The sequence below is a fragment of the Mugil cephalus genome, chromosome 6, assembly GCF_022458985.1.
Source record: "Mugil cephalus isolate CIBA_MC_2020 chromosome 6, CIBA_Mcephalus_1.1, whole genome shotgun sequence".
NCBI classification, from domain to species: Eukaryota; Metazoa; Chordata; class Actinopteri; order Mugiliformes; family Mugilidae; genus Mugil; species Mugil cephalus.
The window spans coordinates 3,241,455-3,264,268 of NC_061775.1; the positions used below are offsets into that span (position 1 = coordinate 3,241,455).

A 22,814-nucleotide genomic window follows, 5' to 3' on the forward strand; every position below is an offset into this window, starting at 1 on the left:
GCCGCTAGAGACGCAATGCATGATGGGATATCCACCACCCGCAGGACCATCCGTCTGTTGTAGAAACCATAGACAGTGGAAACAACTGATATGCTGCGTGGGTTAAATTCTACTGAGCGTTACCGCGGTAAACAAAACATCAGTGTCCAATCAAAACTCGGCACAAAGTCGTCTCAACCAATGAGGTGCCTGCTCTGTTTTGATTGACAGCAACTTTCTCCAATTGCGTTCGAGCCCCGCCTGCAGCTCCCAACGTTCCTCCCTCCTAACGTTAGTACGTCGCTGGAGTTCAAGAGCGGTAACTACTTTGATCGTCGTTGAGAAGTTTTTCTTTCATTCCGATAAAAATGAGGGAGATTGTCCATCTGCAAGCTGGCCAGTGCGGCAACCAAATCGGAGCGAAGGTGAGAAAAAAGTTTTCGTTTTCGGATGAAGTGTCGGTTGGTTAGAAATAAGTATGAATGTTGAGTGTGATTTTGGGCGGGCTGCTGAGGTAGCTTACCTAGCGACATTGCTAACAGTCACTAGCCACTAGCACCGTTGGTCTGAATCCTCTCTTTGCGCCTCTAGTTCTGGGAGGTGATAAGCGACGAACATGGCATCGACCCGTCCGGGTCGTACCACGGAGACAGCGATCTGCAGCTGGAGAGAATCAACGTGTATTACAACGAGGCCTCAGGTGAAGTTGACTTGATTGAAGGCTCAAAGCTACGCACTTTCATCACCCGGTTTCTTGGTGTGCCGAGGCCATTGAATACTGCGTAGTACTCGCACACAGTGCTGAGTCAATGGACCCTTCTTGATTCTCCTTCCTAGTTACTATTGCTCAGTTTCCAGGACACAAGACATCAACAAACAAATGAAAATAAAAAATAATAAAAAAAATAAAATGACTTTAAAACGTTAAATACAAGAAGTAGTCCAGGTGCTGGTATTAGAAGTAAACCAACGAACCAGAACATAGATCATACCTCAAAATGTATATGAACAAGTTTCTCATTAATATCATTTATGAACAATGGCTTTATGAATTATATAAAGGAGGTTCACTTAATGTTCAAATGACTGAATTCTTTTACTTTTGGTTCATTCACCTTAGATAAGGTAAATAAAGTTGATAGGAATCTCATCAGTACTGAAAATGTGGGTCAAGAATGCCTTTTGGCTTTGGTAATAATAAATAAAAAATATAATTATTTTTAAAAAAAAGTTTTAAAACAATTTGTCTCACTAAGGTGTATATATATGAAACTACAAAAATAAACAATTCCGGCACGTTTTTCATACATACACTGCGCAAGTGTAAAGAGAGAATGCCAGGTGAACATCCAACATTAGTGCTTCAATATAACAAACTCAGAGCAACTGAAATAAAATTTAAATAAACATCTCAATTGTCAAAAAACTATATATATATATATATATGAAATGGAGTAAAATTTATTTCACAAGGGGGATTCGAATCAATTTTAACTATCCATGGGTCAAGAATGCCCTTTGGCTTAGGTATGCTCATCATTTAAGACTATTATAGTTCCCACAGTATACTGTTCTAATGCCTAAAACTCTGACAGCTCTTTGTTTCTTACAGTCATTCAGTGCGTTGACATGCAGAGTTTAATTGAGCTATGCTCAAAATTCGACTTTCTGACTACAGTCCTTGTCCCAGTTTACATGCAGTGGAAAAAAACGAATAACTCATGGGAACATGTCCTCCTCCTCCACACTAGGTGGCTATATGTGTCTTTTTTAGCGGTTTAATACCACGTTAATACAGCCTGCTTTCCAGTTGACCTATTACGTTATATAATAAACAAGAGTCATTCATGCAGCGGACGAGCACTGTAAACAATAACCATATGGATAATAGTGCTTTTTTTTATCTCGTACGTAATGTGTGCGCTACTTCTGGTGCAGGTAGGATATGCGCTATCCCTCAGACGGTTCTTCTACCGGCTCTGTTTACCTTCTTCTTCTTCTGTGACCGGCTGTCTTTGATGTTTTTGTTCTGGGGTCACATGCCAGCGCAGTGGTTGTGGAGCATGCGCACACGCATTATCCGATCAATACTGTAGTTAAGGCGTATACATGCCGGAGAAAACCGAATTCCAATCACATTATTTTCGTGTCCTAATTGGATAAAGAGAACTCCAACTTTAATTGGAGTAACGTGTTTATATCCACTTAAGTTCTCCTGTTATAGTCCGATGTGCATGTAAACGTACTGAATGATTTGTTCCTGTTCTCTTTCACCAGGTGGCAAGTATGTCCCTCGTGCAGTGCTGGTGGACTTGGAGCCAGGCACAATGGACTCTGTGAGGTCTGGTCCCTTTGGTCAGATCTTCAGACCAGACAACTTTGTCTTTGGTGAGCGTTTAAGCCTCAACGTGACTTCATTGACTGATGAAGTCTGTTTTTAGTGCTTCAGTGTGTTTTCCATTAGGAGTCAGTCACATTCAGTGTATTTGCTGTTCAAGTCTTGTTTCAGATAGAATTGGATAGAGGAGCTTCTGACACTACAGCATTCAAAGACTTCTTTATTTGTGTGTAACTCAGGCCAGAGCGGAGCAGGTAACAACTGGGCTAAAGGCCACTACACTGAGGGAGCTGAGCTGGTGGACTCAGTCCTGGATGTGGTGAGAAAAGAGGCAGAGAGCTGCGACTGCCTCCAGGGCTTCCAGCTCACACACTCTCTGGGAGGAGGCACCGGCTCCGGCATGGGCACGCTGCTCATCAGCAAGATCCGAGAGGAGTATCCAGACCGCATCATGAACACGTTCAGCGTGGTGCCCTCACCCAAGGTTCACACAATACATTCACATATTTTCAGATGAAATGTTCGGCCGTCTGCCAGGTTCCTCTGTTTATTAGCATGTGTTCATCTACTCTCATTCTCTTTCCTCCAGGTGTCAGACACAGTGGTGGAGCCTTACAATGCCACTCTCTCAGTGCACCAGCTGGTGGAGAACACAGATGAGACCTACTGCATTGATAATGAGGCCCTGTATGACATCTGCTTCCGCACGCTGAAACTCACCACGCCCACCTACGGTGATCTTAACCACCTCGTCTCAGCCACCATGAGCGGGGTGACCACCTGCCTGCGCTTCCCCGGCCAGCTCAATGCAGACTTGAGGAAACTGGCTGTCAACATGGTGCCCTTCCCCCGACTGCACTTCTTCATGCCAGGCTTCGCCCCCCTGACCAGCCGAGGCAGTCAGCAGTACAGGTAGAAGAGCTGGACCCAGCTTCTCAGACACTCTTGGTTTGATTTTCATTTGTTTTTCAGCTGACCTATTATCTTTCTCTTTCTAGGGCATTGTCGGTTCCTGAACTCACCCAGCAGATGTTTGATGCTAAGAACATGATGGCAGCTTGTGACCCACGCCACGGACGCTACCTCACGGTCGCCGCCATCTTCAGAGGGCGCATGTCCATGAAGGAGGTGGACGAGCAGATGCTGAACGTGCAGAACAAGAACAGCAGCTACTTCGTGGAGTGGATCCCCAACAACGTCAAGACGGCCGTCTGTGACATCCCTCCACGAGGCCTCAAGATGGCCGCCACTTTCATTGGCAACAGCACCGCCATTCAGGAGCTCTTCAAGCGCATTTCGGAGCAGTTCACTGCTATGTTCCGCCGCAAAGCCTTCCTGCACTGGTGAGTAAAGTGCAGTAGCGCAGAGATTCCTCTTCACGGGCTGGCCTGTTTTTAGCCCAGTGTGCCTACACCGGCATGATGCCTGTCAACTAACATTTAACTTGTATTGTTTCAGGTACACGGGCGAGGGCATGGACGAGATGGAGTTCACAGAGGCTGAGAGCAACATGAATGACCTGGTGTCCGAGTACCAGCAGTACCAGGACGCCACTGCTGAGGAGGAGGGAGAATTTGAGGAGGAGGGTGAAGAGGATGTGGCCTAGTCTGGAAACGTAATGGGTCCAGTTGTAGCAGGAACTCGCTGACCCTTTTTACCAGCTTGGTGGGTGGTGTTGTGAAGTTGCACAAATGTTCTCTCCCTTTTAACTGTTCAGAATATGTTTATGATTTAAAATAATGTAACATTGGCCACTTCAAGGCACTCTTGGCCGAATTTGACAGTTTGTTTTAGAATGTAATTTTTGGCAGAATGCAATCATTTACTGGACAAAAATAAACAAATGCACTAAAACACTGAAAGCAACTGAAAGAGTGTCTGGAAATGGTCACTGCTATGGAAACGTTAATGTGCTTGTTCTGGGATGTTGAAATCCAAAGTTTATAGAGATTTTAATAAATGTTTTTGGACCTGGTACGTGGACTGTGTGACTCACTAAAACCTTATAACTGTTTAAGAATTGTGGATTTTAAATATCAAACAGTACTCAGTATATGACAACAAACCTGTCTGGCCTGAATTCAAATGAGTATGAGTAAAGATACGAAGAAAGCTATTTTTAATCAATATACACTCTTATTAGGTACACCTGTTCAATTGCTTGTAAACACAAATGGCTAATCACCCAATCACATGGCTACAATTCAATGCATTTATTCATGTAGAGGTGATCAAGACAACTTGCTGAAGTTCAAACCGAACATCAGAATGGGGAAGAAAGGGGATTTAAGTGGCTTCGAACGTGGTGTGGTTGTTGGTGCCAGATCGGCTGGTCTGAGTATTTCACAAACTGCTCATCTACTAGAAATTTCATGCATAACCATCTCTAGGGTTTAGAGAAAATGGTCTGAAATAGAGAAAATATCCAGTGAGTGACAGTTGTGTAGATGAAAATATCTTGTTGATGTGAGACGTCAGAGGACAATGGGCAGACTGGGTGGAGATGATAAAAGGCAACAGTAACTCAACTACTGGTTATAATCAAGGAATGAAAAGCACCATCTCTGAACACACGTCCAACCTTGAAGAAGATGGGCTACAGCAGCAGAAGACCACACTAGGTGCCACTCCTGTCAGATAAGAACAGGAAACTGAGACAGTTCACACAGGCTCACCAACACTGGACAATAGAAGATTGGAAAACCTTTGCCTGGTCTGATGAGTCTCGGTTTCAGCTACATTCAGACGAGCACCTTTGGGATTTGGTGGAACGGGAGGTTTGCATCATAGGTGTGCAGCCAACCAGTCTGCAGCAACTGTGTGACACTATCGTGTCAATATGGACCAAAACCTCTGAGGAATTGTTCCAACATATTGTTGTAAATATGCCACAAAGAATTAAGGCAGTTCTGAAGCCAGAAGGGGCTCCAACATTTTATTAATAAGGTGTTTTACTCCAGTAAAAATAATTCTTATGCTTTCAGTTTGATTAATGCAAACTAGAAGCTGATTATGTTAAGTTTTAGTCTTTACATTGAATCTGTCAGCACAGGAAATAGATCTGATAACGTCCAGCATCCTTTTCCACCAACTCCTCTCCATCAGGATAACAGCTAGTTTCATTTAACCCCTATTAAACCACTACTCGCTAAGATTCTGTACCACAAAACACAATGTCAGTATGATTGCAAAGAATATACGTGCAAAGAAAGTTGAGGATGTAATCAGAGCTTTTTGAGTAGAACATAGTATCTAATGAAGCACTTTTAGATTCATTCCAACATGGTTTGGTTTAATTTGGGATTAAAACTCCTTGAACAAAGTAAATATCCAGCATCCTTAGGCATCTGGAGAAACTGCTCCACCCAGTGGAGAGTCGTGGTCACGACAGGAAAGTTCTAAATACAATTTAGATGCTATTAAAGCCTATGATTTAAACTAATGCTGCTAATCTCCATGCTCAACTGTCACTCTTTGCCACTCAGTGGCCGTAACCATGGAAACTTTGCTGGATGTGACGTCACATGCATACCCTTTGTATGTCAGCAGCAGAGTGCCATCATAAAAAGCTGGACGTAGAGTAGGCCCAAGGACTCAGAACATGTATTGGAGCTTTCAGAACATCCCCAGTTGCATCTATAGAGGTGGAAACCAGAAAACGGGCATTAAGAATTAGAAGGCTCAAACTATTAACATATTGGGTGTATCGACAGGGGCACAGTAGCTTTCATCCCACCAAGGCAATCCTACGGTTGTGGGTGGATTGGGGATGCTAAAGCAGCAATCATGGGTCTAAACAACATAAAATTTAGTTTGACTGTGTTGTCTTCAGTTGTCCTTCCCTGGTTGTTTGTGATGCTGTCAATAGATTTAATATAAAAAATTGTATGGAAAAATCTAAACTAAAGATCTTCACTGACGGTTCCCAAGATCCAAGGATGGCTAGAACAGGAGCGTCTGTTTATATAACACAGTTTAACATATCAATCAAGGAACAAACTTTTTTTGGATAGACAGTGATGGTGGAGGAGAAGCATTGATTGCATCTTGGCAGCACTCACAAGCATTAAATCTTTGAAATCGTGCAGTAAAAAATATCTTCAAAATACATCAAACAATATACAAACTGTGCAAAAGAGATGTGTCTGTATGTTTTATTTGGGTTCCTGTCCATGTGGGTGTTGAAGGAAATGAGGATGTTGACATAGTGGCCAAGCAAGCACTCAAATGTCAAACATTTCAAGCATTAATATCTCACTAAGGATGAGGGGAAAGCAATCATTAACAAACAAGTACAAAAAAAAAAAAAAAAAAAACATGGCAAGAATACTGAGATATAAATGACACTGGAAGACACCTTTATAATAACAGGCTGGCGGAGGAAGAAAGGTGGGCAGAAACCGTAAAGAGGAGGCAGCCATTACCCATCTGGCTTAATAGCACATGTCACAAAACATGTAACTGGAATATGTGCAAATTGTAATAACATAGAATCTGTCCAACATGTAATGACTGACTGCAAGACCTACGAAGAGGAGAGCGCCAAACTAAAAATAATAGTGCAGAAAGGAAGGAGAACAACGTGTTTTGATTCGTTTTGTTTTACAAATCTTGATCCACACTCCAACCCGGTAGGTGGCGGTAATTGCACCTAAAGAAGAAGAAGAACAGGTCGTCCAGCTGTTTGCCTGATCAGAATTTGCTAACGGTTGGTTGGCAGGCTAAGCTAACCTGGCTGTCAGTTGCTGAGGGCGGTGACAGCTGAGAATATTTCTCCTTATCTTTGAACTCAGAACAATCGCCGCGATGTTCGAGGAAGCCAGTGAAGTGTTTGACAACATGTTTAAGTCCTCGTTTCCCCTCACCTTCATTGTGTTCATCCCCGCGGTGCTCATTCTGGTGGCACCGCTCCCGGCCGAGGCGGCTCATGAGTTCACGGTGTATCGCATGCAGCAGTACGACCTACAGGGACAGCCATACGGTAAGACTGACGTTTTCCCGCTGATTAAATGTCAGCGATGCACCGAAAACTTGGTAAATACCCATTTCGTCCAAAAGCCAGCCCTAGTTGCCACGTTGTCGATGGCAGCAAACGTTAGCTGAAGTAAAATGTCAATGACAGTTTACAGACATGGTGTCGCTAGTTAGCCTAGCTGTTAATGTAGCTTAGCTTTGCTGTGTTCAGCAGTTAGCTAGCTCATTCCCTATGGCCAAACCAAATAACCACTCTTTAAATAATGCATTTAGTCCCTTTCTAATTCTAATTAACAGTGTTAACTAATGATTAGCTTGTTAACGGCCAATATTAAAGACAGGCATTAAACAGGCTTAAAGAATTGTCTATTCTCCCCCCCATAGTTTACTACTATGATGCCATTCATTCATTCATTCATTCGTCGGTGAACTAGCTTGTGCAGTAATTTTATTTTTCAGTATTTATCGAGGATAGTTTCAGTGACTTTACAAACCCATCACCAATGAAAAGCCTCCACTTATGTTTTTCGTTTTTGTTAGGCAGCTTATTTTGCTTCACTCTCTTTTACTACCAACAGCATTTGATTCATGTCAAGAGCCATTTAACAGTCCTAGTTTCTGAACACGTTTACATCCATCAGAATGGATCATGGTGTGTGTGGTCTCCTCAGGTACCAGGAATGCCATCCTGAACACAGAGGCTCGTACTGTGGAGGCAGAGGTACTAAGTCGCCGCTGTGTTGTCATGCGACTGGCGGACTTCTCTTATGACAAGTACCAGAAAGCCCTGCGCCAGTCAGCTGGGGCTGTGGTCATCATCCTGCCCAAGAACATGTCTGCTATGCCGCAAGACATAGTACAGGTATTAACACACTTTAACATCACAAATAACTGGCTTGTGCTGTGTACCGTTTCTTCTCCTTCACCTTCGAGTGTGTTTTCATGTTAAGTGCACTGGGTCCCAGCCTTTATGTTTGGAATCAGTTATTTCTGTATTCCTTCTGGTGAGATTTGGAAACTATAAAATTAGTGTTGAAGGTGAGAAGTGTGAATGGCTAATGAGAGAAATAAACTGTAGACAATGTTCATGTGACCTACAGACACGCAGCAAAGGATAAGTAAGAAAGTTTAGCCATCCTCCATGTTGAACTTCTTTATGCATGCCGTCTGTTTCTCTCCCTGTGTCTGATCACCTCTTCTTGTCACAAGTAGAATATGTAATTTGTTCAATTTAATGTGTACTGTGCCTCAATAAATACCTAGCTCAGGGGTATCTTAACTCTGGTGGCAACATAGAAGCAATTGATGGTCAAACCCAAACTTTCCTCTTTCTGAGCTTTCAACTTTTAAAGCTTCCAGTTCCTCTACATTTATGACTAAGTCTGTTATTGTTCAGTTCAGTTCAATTTTATTTATGTATCGACAATAACAATACAAATTGTCGCTTTACAAAACCCAGCCTGAAACTCCCAGGGGTAGCATGTAGGCAATGGTGGCAAGGAAAAGCTTGGTAATCTTCTGTGAAGTAAATGTTCACATTTAATAAGTTACCATCTTTGTCCTTCACCCTGTACTCTTCAGATGACACCACAGACTTAGAGATGAAGCAGTTAAATTAAAACTCCTCTTTTGATTGTAGGCCATCAGCCTGTCATCATATAGACCCGTGTTTGTGTCATTAAACCTGCTTCATCCCTTTTGTCTCCCTCCACAGCAGTTCATGGAGTTGGAGCCAGAGATGTTGGCTACCGAGACCATCGTCCCCGTCTACTTTGCCATGGAGGACGATGAGCTGCTGTCGATTTACACTCAAACACTGACTTCCTCCTCCTCACAGGGCTCTTTATCAGCAGCTGAAGGTAGAGACTCTGTAGCTTGTTGTGTTTTGTCGTGTATATGATTTCCCTTCAGTCCACTTGGTCAACATTTGTGACCTTGTTATTGTTTCCTTTAGTCCTGCTGCATACAGCCACAGCCAATGGCTTTCAGATGGTGACTAGTGGAGCTCAGAGCAAAGCCATCAGTGACTGGGCCATCACCAGTTTAGAGGTGAGAGACTGAGCGATGATATGAAACTGTAAAACACACAGACCTAGTTAAAGGCACGATTTTAAACTCTATTTTTTTTTTTTTTTTTTTTTTTTAACCTGACCTTTCTGAGTGAGCTGTAGTTGTCACAGTTTTCTGCACACAAGCAATGGCTCAGGCTGATTAAATAATAAAATAGATTCAGTATTTACTCTAAGTAGCATATTGTGTCTAGGCTTTTACTGAGGGACAGTTGGACCAAAGTTAAGTACATTGATTGGGTTGACGAATACATGCAGCCTCACAATTTTGAGAAAAACGGTAGCATAATGAAAAAAAAATTAATTTGAGAAAAATTGAGAGAATCAACTTTGGGACCATCAGGCCACTTGTTCAAATCCATCTGGGTCCATGTTTGCGTCTCGTCTAATAGCAGCCTACCGCTCCCAGAGTCCTCTCTGTGTGTACACAGGGGTTGACCGTATGCATGTACAAATTGCTAATAAAATTGATTTGATTTCTTTAAATACAGGGAAAGAACACAGACACATGGACCAACATTGAAGCCCTGGGTTTATAGAGCCTTTGTGAATGCAAACAAAAAGAAAAGTCTTTGAAGTCACAGTATGGAGTTAATTACATCATCACTGAAACCTTTATACTCACTTCACTTAAACCCATTCCCCTACATTTACCTGATCTTGTATTGTTAGTGTAACACTGTGTGTGCTGTCTGCTGTCTTTGTTTTCTGAACATGTCGGTGGGTTTAAATCTCTGAATGAACACTGTGGTGTGTTCTTAAATCTGTGGATTTAGGCAGAAGAGATTACTTGACTCGGCTCTGTGTTTGTGTTCTTAGAAATGATTTCCCAATACTGCTCTGTGCTTTTGTGCATTTTAAAGCATGAATTACACATTGTAGTTCTCATTCAGATTAACATCAGGCAGCCTGAATGGCTGCAGATTAACTTGTGCTTAATTGGTTCTACTTTAAAAGAATCTGCAAGTTGTTATTCAGAATGCACACGTCCTTTTCTCATGATCTTAAAAGGATTTAGTTGGCAACATGTGGAGTCAGAAATGCTTCGAAACAAAGCAGGATTGTGATGTTAGTTTTTAATCTGATCTTTATGCTAAAACCAGGAGGATAAAAGTGGTTTAGTCCAACCGTAGGGGATCAGCAGAAAGAGTGGTGGTGTTGCTGAATATTTAGATGTTTTATTTCTTCCATTCTTTCTTCTTCTACTCTCTTTTGTTCACCAGGGTCGTCTAGCTGGAGTTGGAGGAGAGGACCTGCCCACTATTGTCGTGGTGGCTCATTACGATTCCTTTGGTGTTGCTCCAGTACGTTCACTGTGGCATTTCTTCTTAACTACATGATTCCTGATAACATTAGAACAATCAGCCAGTTCAGAAGGAAAGATTTTTAACTTGTTAGAATATATAGAATATAAACAGAAACGGCAGCTCCAGAACGGTATGCATGCTGACAGGTACACAAATGCAGATGACACAAAGTAAGAAGTTGAACTTGGTGCAGTAAGTTCAGGGAATAACACTTTAAAAATGACAGATCAGGTCCACAAACTGATCAGACTGTGTGTTGTTCTGTGTGTAGTGGCTGTCCTATGGAGCAGACTCAAACGGCAGCGGAGTGTCGATGTTACTAGAGCTGGCACGTCTCTTCTCCAAACTTTACACCTACAAGAGGACGCACGCTGCGTGAGTACCACGGGCAATGGTATTAATCATTAACCCCACCACCAAGAATGATTTCACATATTTAGACACCTACACTGTGCGTACGAGGGGTTGGTAGAGTTGGTAGAAGAAGATTGCTGACCTGAGAGGTCCAGCCGAACATGAGCTTAAGTCTATTTGTCTGCCTGCCTCATTTGTTATGGTTAGTGTCACACTCTGAAGGCCTTTTAGGAACTGTATTGGATTATCCGTGCACTCTGCTCGCAATAGCGATCACCTCTGACTGTGTTAAACACTGAGAGTGCTGGTAATTTAGACTCATTCTCACACATAAGTGTCCTTAATGTTAGCTGAGAGGAAGGAATCACTTGTTTGAAGACCGTTAAAGTGGATGATAGTGTAAATGTACCGTCGGCCCAACTCACTCAACATATCTGTCATTTTTTGATATTCATTTTCTTCAGACTCCAATATTCCCTCATTGACAGCTAATCCATATATCCTGATATCACACCCACACCCTTCATCAACTTCACTGACAGTGTTGTCTTGTAGATTTCTCATTTATCTGTCATGTTGTATTTCTAGGTATAACTTGCTGTTCTTTGTGTCTGGTGGAGGAAAGTTTAACTACCAGGGCACCAAACGTTGGCTAGAGGACAATCTAGACCACACAGGTACTTTCACCACATAACACATAGCACATAACCTGCAGGTGTGTTTAGGACTGGTCATTTCTGCGATATTTCATCATTCCCTTTAATAGAGGAAGAATGATTTGCATTATCCACTCTTGAATTTAAGCAGGGATAAAACATGAGTTTTGATAGTGTGTTTTTCTCAGTGTATATCTCTGTGTTTAATCACTTCACATTCCTCGCCTCTTCCTACCACGTATATCTGTTTTTATTCACTTTTCTTGTCCTTTTCTTCTTTGATAGACTCTAGTCTGCTGCAGGACAACGTTGCGTTCGTGTTGTGTCTGGACACTCTGGGGAACGGAGACACTCTACATCTCCATGTGTCCAAACCTCCTAAAGAAGGAACCCCTCAGTATTCTCTGCTCAAAGAACTGGAGATGGTAAGAACACGCTTTCTCAGTGGGATATATACAGATCAGCCATAACATTATGACCTAAAGCCCCTAATAAAGTTGAATGAAGTTTTGACTATCCAGCAGAAATACAAAAGCACAAGAGATAAGGGAATTCATTCCCCGTCTTACAGCCACTTTATTTTCTGTGTTGTCAGACTTTATTACTAGATTGTGATTAATGATAAAACTCCCTCTCACAGTTTGAATTTTCTTAATAAAGCTGAAGTCAAACTCACAAAACAGAGACACACAGTAAATCCTGCTTTTATAAATGTTCTTGTATTCTGTTCTTGTACTTTTCTTTAAAAGGTGCATCATTATCTAAATGATGTTAGACTTCTCATGGCTACATTTACATGGAAACCTGCTTCTAACACTATCAACTATTCAATATATAATGTAGCAACATTATATATTGATAATAATGAAACAATCAAGTGTTCAGCTGCCACTGGTCATAATGTTATAACTGATTAATGTCAAATATGATCTGCATCTATTTTACTTGAATTCCCTTGAATCGTTATGCTGATACAAGCAATTCATTTTGCTATTAGAGCAGAAGTTAAATACATTTTGTATGTAGCTATAACTCTGGATGACATTTGTGTTCCATCACTTCCTCCCAGGTCGTTTCTAGTCAGTACCCAGAGGTTAAGTTCTCCATGGTCCACAAGAAAATCAACCTGGCTGACGACATGCTGGCCTGGGAGCACGAACGCTTCGGGATCCGCCGGCTGCCGGCCTTCACTCTATCCCATCTGCCCTCGCACCGCGTGGCTCAGCGCTCCAGCATCATGGACGTGCGGTCAGTGTCCCCCTCCTCTCGCCACGGAGCGGGAGAGCCCCCTGCTGGGTGGGTTCATTATTCTCTTGAATCAGCACAAGGAGAGCGTTTCCATTCTAGCTGCCAGTCATGGTCTTTAGTGTCATTGTTGTTGCTTAATCATTTTCCTACATCTCCAGACGCTTTTTTTTTATATTTATCAGGTCATGACAAATCTCACCCATTCAGAAAGCAAAGTAGGAGGTTTGGAGGTTGTTGTCTTCTCTCATAGATTCACCTCTTTGTTGTCTCCTTGCATTATTAGCAAACCATTTATCCTTTCCGTTTTAGCGTGACTCTCAGGCTTTTCTCTGGCTTCCTACATTTAAGCATGCCTGTGTAAAAACAGGCTCTCTGGAATTAGTCTCACCTCTCAACCTTCCTGCTCAGTTTCTGGATTCTCCTCTGAAGTCTACAAGTGTCCATCTGTTGTAACTGTCTGTAAACTTGTGTATATGTTTTACAGGCCACATGTAGATGTGAGGAAGCTGAGCCGAAACACTAAAGTGGTAGCAGAGGCATTGGCCAGGGTCATCTACAATCTCACAGAAAAGGTATTAACTCAAGACAACATGAAATGTAACTTGTCTGTTTCAGTCTTATAACAAGACGTTTCTGTTCTTGTTCTCTGCTGCAAAGGGAGCTCCCGGAGACCTGCAGATATTCACAGAACAAATGGTACGTTATTTAATTCTCCTGCACTTCTACCTTCCATCTCATATTGCAGTCAGACCAACTCAGTTTAAATCATCAGCAGTTAAAATGTTTTGCTAGGGAGGAGCTACAGGAACTGGCATCTAAAGCCTGTGTGAAAAATGAATGTGATTGTTGTGATAGCGTTGTGCTGCATATGCAGGAATGTACTTCCTGTTCATCAACAGAAAATGGTGGAATAATCTCTCATCTACACTAGAGCTTGTCTCTTCTAGTGCTTTGACCCACTGAACAGTTTGGGCTGAAGTCATAATAATAGAACGAGCACAGATAAACACGTTTTAAAAAGACTTGTGCAGTGAAATGTAGGTCCTTGAGACTGAAGAAGTCCTTTTTCCCATTTCCATCAGACTCTATGGGAGTCTAGAAGCATGGACTACTCCATGCCATGCAATGCACTGTTATATCTTATATACACACACACACACATACACGTATATATGTATATATATATTTTTTCTATTGATGATTTTTTTAGATTGTTAAACATTCTGGCAGATGGCAAAAACAAGAATTTCATTGTGCAGTGAAACATGTTTCTTGAATTAGTTTGTTAATTTTGGTATTTTATTCTGACATAGTCGTCTCCTGTGTGCTGGTAGTGCGTGTCTCTGTTGTGATAATGGCTGTGCCTCATGCCAGCAGGTGCAGGACGAGCAGCTCTCGGCAGTAGTGGACTGGCTCACAGCGCAGCCCCGGGCCGCTCAGCTGGTGGACAAAGACAGCAGCGTGGTGTCCACCCTGGAGTATCATCTCGGACGCTACCTCAAGGACGTCAAGAGACACTATGTCAAAGCTGACAAAAGGTAACCAAGACAAATGTACACCACTGATCACCACTGATGAACTGTTCATGGATACAAAAGTTAAACTAAAGAACAATGCTAATCTTTTTAGATTATATCCTGGTTTATCTTTTTTATTTATTTATTGTCTGCATTTGTCCACAGTTAAAAACCACAGGTTGTCAACATTACATGACATTGAGGCAGTTATATTGTTGCGGCTGAATATTTTATTGTTTCAGTGCGTGTGTGTGGCCATCAACGGCCCTTCCTGGGAACTAGTTTGTTGATCTTTATTGAGACACTTAGTTACTCAGGACGTGTTGTTAAAAGCTTTATAGTTTGCAGTGTATATCCAGAAATGGCACATCAAATATTTATTGTGTGTTCTGATGTATTTCGTCATCACTATGCTAAATGACTTCCTCTTCTTCAGGGATCCGGAGTTTGTATTCTACGACCAGCTGAAGCAGACGATGAATGCTTACAGGTACATTTTAATGAGCTGCTTTTGTCTCTGCTGAGGAGCCGTGGTGCGCCTCACGACTTGTTGACTTAAATTGTGGAAAAGCCCTGCAGCTAATTGTTGTTGTGAGTCTCTTGTCTGGTTTCAGTTTGTCCTCAGTTAACAGTTTGTTCCATGACAAACACATTTCAAACATGGCAATACTTCCTTCCTAGATTTCCTCTGGTGCCTGCTCTGCGGTGATGTTTTCCCCCTCCTTCTCTTTCAGAGTGAAGCCGGCTATTTTTGACCTGCTGCTGGCTGTCTGCATTGCAGCCTATTTAGGGATGATGTATCTGGCTATCCAGGTAAGTCAACGGACGGTTGCAGCAGCCTGTAACTACTTATACACATGCACCATGTCAGAAGCATTCTTTACTAGATCAGGTGATGGTGGTGAAATGAAAGTCACATCATTTTCATCAGTGTATCAGTCATTTATCATCTCTTACCATTATATGAATGAGATATAATCAGTTGATTAGCAGTTCAAACACTGTACGTTGGTGAAGCAGTTCCTCTCATGTCAGAACATAGAGAACAAGATACATGTTAATACACTAATTATCACAACAGTAAGGTCCTACACTTAACTCTTCTTTATTTAGTTGAATGAAATTATGACTATCCAGCAGAAACACAACAGCACGAGAGATAAGGGAGTTCCTTCCCCATCTTACAGTCACTTAATTTTGTGCATTTTCAGACATTAGTAGATTGTGATTAATGATAAAAGTCCCTCTCGCTCACCAGAGGACAAAGATCAAGTGAACGTTGTGGCTTTTCCATAACAGTTTGAATTTCTTAACAAAGCTGAAGTCAAACTCACAAAACAGAGACACACAGTAAATCCTGCTTTTATAAATGTTCTAATATTCTGTTCTTGTACTTGTGGGTAGTGGCTGTCCTATGGAGCAAGTTCATTACAAGAATTATTATTATCATTTAGTTGACTTTAGTTAGTTGACCTAGTTGACCCCATTGCTTCCACCTGCTGTTTAGTTGTGACTCTTTGTTGTGTTATGTCCACAGCTCTATTAAAACTGAGACCCTTAATGGACCACTTAGGAATAGTAGTTAGTTGAAGTCAATATCTTTTATGTAGTTTTGACACTTTGCTAATTCATCCTGTGAGCCATATTGGACCCTTTTGGTCCACGGGCCGTATGTTTGACATGAGTCTATCACAGGACTAACAGCACTAAACCACCAGACACTAGTACACTAATAATAGCCCTATGCCCTACCCCCAAATGCCTCATGTAATCACGAGTCGTCACAGACTAGTTTCTGATCAGCAGGAATTATCAATCAGACTGAGAGGGTAAACTCATTAATAATACGTTGAATTTGAATATATTGGCTACTTATTATGATTCTAAGGCTTGAGCCGATTGCTTCTCTGTGTGCATTTCTGTTCATGTTTGCCTCACGGGGGTAAACATCAGTTTCTGAAGTGAACGAAACATGACGGTAGCAAAACAAGGGTTTAAAAAAAAAAGAAAAAGACGAGCAAAGCTGGTATCAGGATGAGGCGTCTCTGTCTGTCTGGCCACTTTGTGCATGTGCATGATATTACTGTGTCGTGTTCTGAGTCATGTTTTTGGGGCATGTAAATGCATATATTGGATTCATTGAAATGGTGATGTTCAGTCATATGAAGTGCTGTAGCACAGGTTTGTGAGTCTCGAGATGAACACGATCTCTTCTTTCTTCTTTGCAGAACTTTGGAGTCCTGTACAGCGTCGTCCGCAGAATCACCCAGCCCAAAGCCAAGGCTCACTAAGGCGTACAACACTCCTCTCTCCAGTTTGCTACTGTACCTTTCTCTTCAAATCAACAAACTCTAGCCAGTAAGACGCAGAAGCTGGACCGCGCTGCTGTCCTCGTGATGGTTTCCAAACCAGCAGAATCACTTCCATTTCTTTCATCCTTAATGCACAAACTACGATGTCAGATCCTGTCTTGCTGCCAACTTGATCCATTTGGTGTCACGGATCAGAATTATCAGGAATCATTTTTCCTCTCCGCTGACATTGTCCACGTGCTCCTTGTGTTGGATACGTTTCACTGTTTAACTTTCACTGAGGGATGTTATCCATTTTTTCCACACTTAGATGAGCTTGAGTTTCCTCCGTTTCTCTACTAATCACTGTTCTTCTCTGTTTCCTTCTTCTCGCTGCTCTTTACGAGCCAAACCAACATCATGTGTTGTCTCAGGCAGCTACAGGGTGAAGCTGACCACATGTTTAAAGTTTAATCCAGAATTTGTTTGGTCAAGAGATGTTTCTTTCTTTTTTTCTCTTTTTTTGTGAAAGGATGAGGTCACAAGTCTTTCTTGGTGCAATATCCACATGCCCTTATTTACTTGTTGTATTTTCTTCTTCACACTGAGAAGTAATGTTAATTAAAACATAGAGGGGAAAAATACACCTCAGCTTAAACCATCTTTCATCTCTTTAAGGTTGCAGTTTATATGCTCCTGTCAGAAAACTGTGACATTGCTCATCAGAGCTCTGCATCTTCAGCTTCTGTCAGACTACTAGTTCAATAGACAAAGCGTCAGTTTGCAACTGGAAGGAAATGAATAAAATAAATAAAAAAGCTCTGAGCAGCAGTTGTTTGGCATTTGTGCTTAATCAATAAATCATTTCCTGCATAGTTGTTTCTCATTTCCCTGTGATGTGACAGAAAGCGTCATCCATGAGCTCCGTCTGAATCCATGGGGGCATGTGGGTGTTGTATGAAGATGGGACGCTGATCTCGTCCTTTACTCTAATACTGTTTACATTAAAGACAAGCTGTCTAAATGAAATGTGAAGTAGTGTTTAGATGATTCCATTGCCTTGGTAGGTTTTTTTTTTTGGAAGGAAAACCATTGCCAAATTTTAATAATAATAATGTATGAATCTCCCCTTTTAATGTAGGTGTGTAGTCGTATAAATTTTCACCTTTACATTCTTGCTTGTTGTGCCTCCTATTTCTGCAGGTGAGGTTTGTTTGCTGAGTGACTTGCTGTGTCTTTTTTTTTTTTTTCCTCCCTCCATTGATGAGATCCTAAAATGACTTTTCTGGTGAAATGCGTTCATCTGAGGACTTGCTACACAAGGTCAAACAAACATGTTTTCTTGTCTAATCGGAAAACTCGTTTGTGTTTGAGGTGCAATTTGCCAACACATCGCGAGCAGATAAAACTTCCCCTTTACTCCCGTTTTTTTTTTTTTTTTTTACTTCAGCAGAATCATGTTGCAATGAATGGGACCTTTGGCAGACTTAACAAAAAAAAATAAAAAATGACATGTTTAAAGTCTTGTTAAGATATTGGCCAAGGCAGCGCTGCTGTATTTAAACACAGGATGTCTTAAATGGGCCATGGCAGAAAAAAGTAAAATATCTTTAAGAACTGGTTTATGTGTAATAAATACCACAATGCTGCCTTGACCTGTTTTATAATGCTCATGTGTTGCTGCATGACCTGTGACCCCTCCCCCCAGTCGCCATGGTAACAACGACAGGTCTTTTTATGCGCCAACACGAGGGAATTACTGTATGTGGTGTTTTAATTTATTGGTTTGTTGTTGTTTGTGCACTGAAATGATCTCTCCTCTGAACTCTTGTTTCACCTCATCCACAACACTTGATCTTTGCAATGAAAATGATATCGATTGTGATTTAAAAATAAAAAAAATAAATGGCTGAAAAGGACAAAGAAAATCACAAGGGAACTCGCACGTCTATTCTTGTTTACTGACATGTTTTATTTTATGAGAAAAAAATGAAACGCTAACATTGGCTGAATGGTATTAAAACTGTATTACAAAAGAGCAAGTCTTTATCAAGTACTTTAGAAAGAGGTCAGATTGTGTTTGAAAAACACGGGGTAATTTGTTATAGCTTACAGTGTTTCGTCAATGGTCCAGAAATCAGTAAAACACATTAATTTAAGAGATTTAGCTCATGATCGTAAAAATTCCCAAATTCTCCCTTTTAATTTTTGATCTACTAATGAACAATAAAAATAATACTAATAAATTACAGTGCAATGTTTTTAAGAAATACCTGCAGGGCTTTTTTTGCCCACCCATCGATCTCTTACTAGCTCTTACCCACTCATCACCCTCAGCTCCCACAAACACTTGCCTCATAATTTGTGTGAACGTATTTGGCACGATCGAAGCATTAATGAAACATGCTTTGTGTCATAATGGACCAAACCCGTGAGCCAGTTCAGACAGACAACTCCAGAGTGATTTCAGTACATCTTATAAATATTCTTTTACTACCATCCCCTTATCTTTTCTGTTTGCAAATGCTAATCATTGACGTGTCGAACTTATTTCAATGCATCTTTTCCTCACTCCCTGGATTATTTTAAATGTCCGCAAACAGCATGTGTCTAACTCTGGTTACACAAGCGACAACAAACATAAACGTCCTGCACTAAACCTTTGCTTCATGACTGTTGTAGTAGTGTTCAGTTTACGTGGAAGAAAAAGCATTAAGATAAGGTGTGAGTCAGCTGGATGGTCATTGCGGAGGATGTAGTTTATGGTGCTGTTAAACTGGATTGGATTAAACAGTGAAGTGTTTCTGGTACTTAGTTTAGCCCACTGACTAAAATGGGCTCGACAAAATAACACAAGCATGTGGCCACACGTTTCAGTTCAACAGTTCTATAAACTACAGCCTCCATAATGAAAACACATCTCAACAGCTCTCAGTTATTTTAAACATATCCAATACACCGTAACATTTATAAAGCTAACATTTACCGCAAGACTGTTAAAATTAATTCAGTTTCACTAGTGGACCTAATGAAAAGGTCATGTCAGTTGTGCTGCTTTCGTGCTCAGTTTGCAAACACTACTACTCCCCCTGATTTTACAAATGTGTCCTGCTCAACGCAATAACATGGTCTGTACCAGAACTTCCCCCCCCTCATCTTAATCTGTGGAAATAAGCTGTTTTTTTCATCTGTTTTTCCCCTCTATCATTGTTTCGCGGGGTCTGACTGAACTGATGCAACACGTTTTGGCCAACGATGACCTCAACTGTGAGTCAATGCCACGTCACAAGCTTCAGGAATAATCCGCCAAATCTATAGAAGAAGGAAATAAATAAATTTAAAAACAATAGACAAGCTCAAAGTGTTTTTTTCTTCTTTTTTTCAATTCAGGTGTGGGCCAATATGGCTATTATTTTTCTAATTAGAGCTGATGGTGAATAAGAGCTTTTGTTTCTCCTGACAAAGCAGTTGAGAAGTTGGAAAAAATAACATGTTCGATTGTGGGTCATTCTGTAAATCATATAAGAACTCAGTGCTGTCATAAATCTGCTCACTGTCTTAACAAGTTTAGCCCGAGGCGTCAAAGCATCCATGATGTAATAGCCTTGACTAGTGGCAGACACATCGCCCGTCCCTCGTAGTAGTTACTTTTTGTACATCACATTGGGAGAGTTGGAAACTCAGTATCATGTCAGACTTTAGGGATAAGTCACACCAAATCCAGATCACAGGTCTTTGTGGGCTCACTGCCAACTTCCCTCTCTGTTCAGATTTTAATTCTGTCATCATATAACAAAAATATCAGCAAACAATGGATCATTTAGTCTCACAGTTGAACAGGAAAAACAGCGACATGGTGGATGGACCATGTCACCTACAGTACAGATGTGTAAGGGTGGCGGGAAAATGGGGGTGAGCCAGCATCGAGATCGGAAGGAAGAATTTGGAGAGACTGAATCCAGACGTTTGCAATGTTGGATGAAGAAAACTAAAACTAAAAAAAAAAATAAAAAAAAAAGACGACTCTCCCTGGTCCCTGAAAATATCTGATCAGAGGAAACTACCACCGACTCACACACAGCAGAAAAAACAACACATCTGGAATACAAACAGTGCTCTCACAGGAAAAATAACAGCAGCAATTCAAAAAAAAAAAAATAATAATAATAATAATTATATATATCTATCAAATCAAGGATGAGGTGAACTACAGCCATAATAATTATAGTTTAATGTAAAATTAAAAGTTAGTTTTAACGTCCCCCATGATGTGAGGACTGTGGAAGACAGACAAACCAAAACAGACAAGCGCTTTTTCTATGGACAGACGACATCTGCGGCCTGCTCCAGCATCACAAGCATGCTGTTCATCCAAACAAGAGCTTGAATTTGATCGAGAAAGAGTAGAAACATCCCTTATTTTCTACAGGTGCAGCAGCTGTTTCTATTAACACACACTCAGTTAAACCAGCGGGGTGAAGGGGAAATGAAACGGTTCCCTTTTACTGGAGTTTCATTTAAAAAGGGGCCAAATTAAGAATCTCCTCTCACGGCGAAGAATGAGCCTGAATCTGATTCCTTCCGGTTTTCAAATGTGTGTCGAGGAAGCTTTTTCTTTGGAGCCACCACTTCAAGACCCACATTTAAAGTCCACGGGAAGGCCTGTCACAAACTGGTGACAGACATGTACACATTACACTGTGAGTTGAGTGGTCATTGCTGCTCCAGAAAAGAGCCCTTTAGGATGAGTTTTAGACATTAATAATGACGTTACGATTACATAGCTTGAGGATTTTTTTTTTTTGAAGATTTCATAGCATATTTCCTAAATCATTCCAACGTCATGCATTCCTGAATACCATAATGTGAGCATACATAATGTTTTTTTGATTTTGTTTTTAACCATACTGATTTGTATCTTTACAAATAAGTTCTGGGCTACTGTCGTAATTTCCCGTGAACGCTATATCCGCCACCACCCGTGAACCACTGATAAACGTGATTAGAACACAACAAATTAAATCATGAGGATGAAACCCAGTCAATCAATTCGAGCTATTTGCTGTCATTAAACCAGCAGTCAGCTTGTACGCCTTCATGTCAGCGCAGCGACAGATGCTTTTGCGACACACAAACACTGAGAGAAAAAAAAAAAAAAAAAAACTAACAAAAGAACAATGCTTTTTCCATAGAGGAATGACAGGTGAATATTCCCAACGCCTGTTGATCATCAGCACGAGAGACAAAACGAATGATTTTCACGCGTTCTCCGCTTCCCGAAACACCTAACGCACGCACACACATACCTGGCTTTTCAGTTCAAACTAATGGGTGCAGAGCGGTGAGGACGCCACCGCTGCTGACATGTGCAATGATATGAAAATCAATACATGTGGTGAAGCAGCACCACAGCCTTTTCTCCTCATATCTTAATTCAAGGAGGGTGGACGGAGTTTGAAGGAGCAGGTAAGGGGCTTGTGAGGAAACACATCCGAGAGAATTAGCATATTGCTTGTTGCCAGCTTACTGAAGGTCACCTCAGATCTATGCACCCATAGATCTACGTAGACCTTCTCTTGTCTGGGTGCTGCGGGGCTGTTAATGGTGATGAATATGACACCCTGTAATACTGTACAGTCACCGTCCGACTCTCACTCCTACTGGTTTGTTTCTATCAAATGTAAAGTCCACAACAGTAAGACAAAAAAAAAAAAAAGGTCAGCTGAAATAACATTCACAGTGCTCTAATGAAACAAACAAAATGACAGTGATGAAATGTTCTAAAACAAAGAGGATAAAAATTCTACGCAGCCTAACATGATGGTATTTTCCTTCCGTTTCTTTTCGTGACGCTCTTCCCTCCAGTCACGCTTTGGACGTGGGCTGGGCAAGGAGGACGCCTTGTCTTGCGCGCACTTATAGCCTAGTGCCAGGTGGTGGCGACGGAGAGCTGGTTATAGATGCTTCTCCTTGGTGATGCCGTTCTGCACGTGCTTCCTGCAAACAAAGGGACACAAAGGGAGAAAGAGAGTGAAGCAAATGGTGGGAAGGAGCTTGTCAGCTGAGGCGATCAACAGATGT

General features: G+C 41.3%; 3 protein-coding genes across 7 annotated transcripts in view; 2 read left to right on the plus strand and 1 right to left on the minus strand.

Annotated features, from left to right (window-relative positions):
• Positions 1–241: 241 nt before the first annotated feature.
• LOC125009293 (tubulin beta-4B chain-like) lies at positions 242–4,292 on the plus strand. Its single transcript, XM_047587107.1, has 7 exons — positions 242–404; positions 571–679; positions 2,257–2,367; positions 2,557–2,801; positions 2,907–3,229; positions 3,316–3,660; positions 3,776–4,292. The coding sequence occupies exons 1-7, from the start codon at positions 348–350 to the stop codon at positions 3,921–3,923; spliced, it is 1,338 nt and encodes a 445-aa protein (XP_047443063.1). The 5' UTR covers positions 242–347; the 3' UTR covers positions 3,924–4,292.
• Positions 4,293–7,001: 2,709 nt separating this feature from the next.
• ncln (nicalin) lies at positions 7,002–18,664 on the plus strand. Of its 4 annotated transcripts, none has more exons than XM_047587336.1 (15): positions 7,002–7,298; positions 7,963–8,153; positions 9,006–9,150; positions 9,246–9,340; positions 10,584–10,664; positions 10,939–11,042; positions 11,610–11,698; positions 11,963–12,102; positions 12,747–12,973; positions 13,410–13,497; positions 13,583–13,621; positions 14,303–14,463; positions 14,879–14,932; positions 15,177–15,255; positions 16,671–18,664. In XM_047587336.1, exons 1-15 carry the CDS (start codon positions 7,124–7,126, stop codon positions 16,731–16,733), a joined length of 1,731 nt encoding a protein of 576 aa, XP_047443292.1. In that variant the 5' UTR covers positions 7,002–7,123; the 3' UTR covers positions 16,734–18,664. The 4 variants fall into 4 exon arrangements, with proteins under 4 accessions (XP_047443292.1, XP_047443291.1, XP_047443293.1 ...); XM_047587335.1 differs by having other exon boundaries at positions 7,003–7,298; positions 14,300–14,463; XM_047587337.1 differs by having other exon boundaries at positions 7,003–7,298; positions 12,747–12,925; positions 14,300–14,463.
• Positions 18,665–18,680: 16 nt separating this feature from the next.
• The window catches only part of cers1 (ceramide synthase 1), a 28,007-nt gene continuing 23,873 nt past the window's right edge, over positions 18,681–22,814 (minus strand). For both annotated transcript variants that reach the window (XM_047587339.1, XM_047587340.1), the window contains one exon: positions 18,681–22,730. In XM_047587339.1, coding sequence (XP_047443295.1) covers positions 22,688–22,730 — 43 coding nt within the window. In that variant the 3' untranslated portion in view covers positions 18,681–22,687. The remainder of the gene's footprint in view (positions 22,731–22,814) is intronic.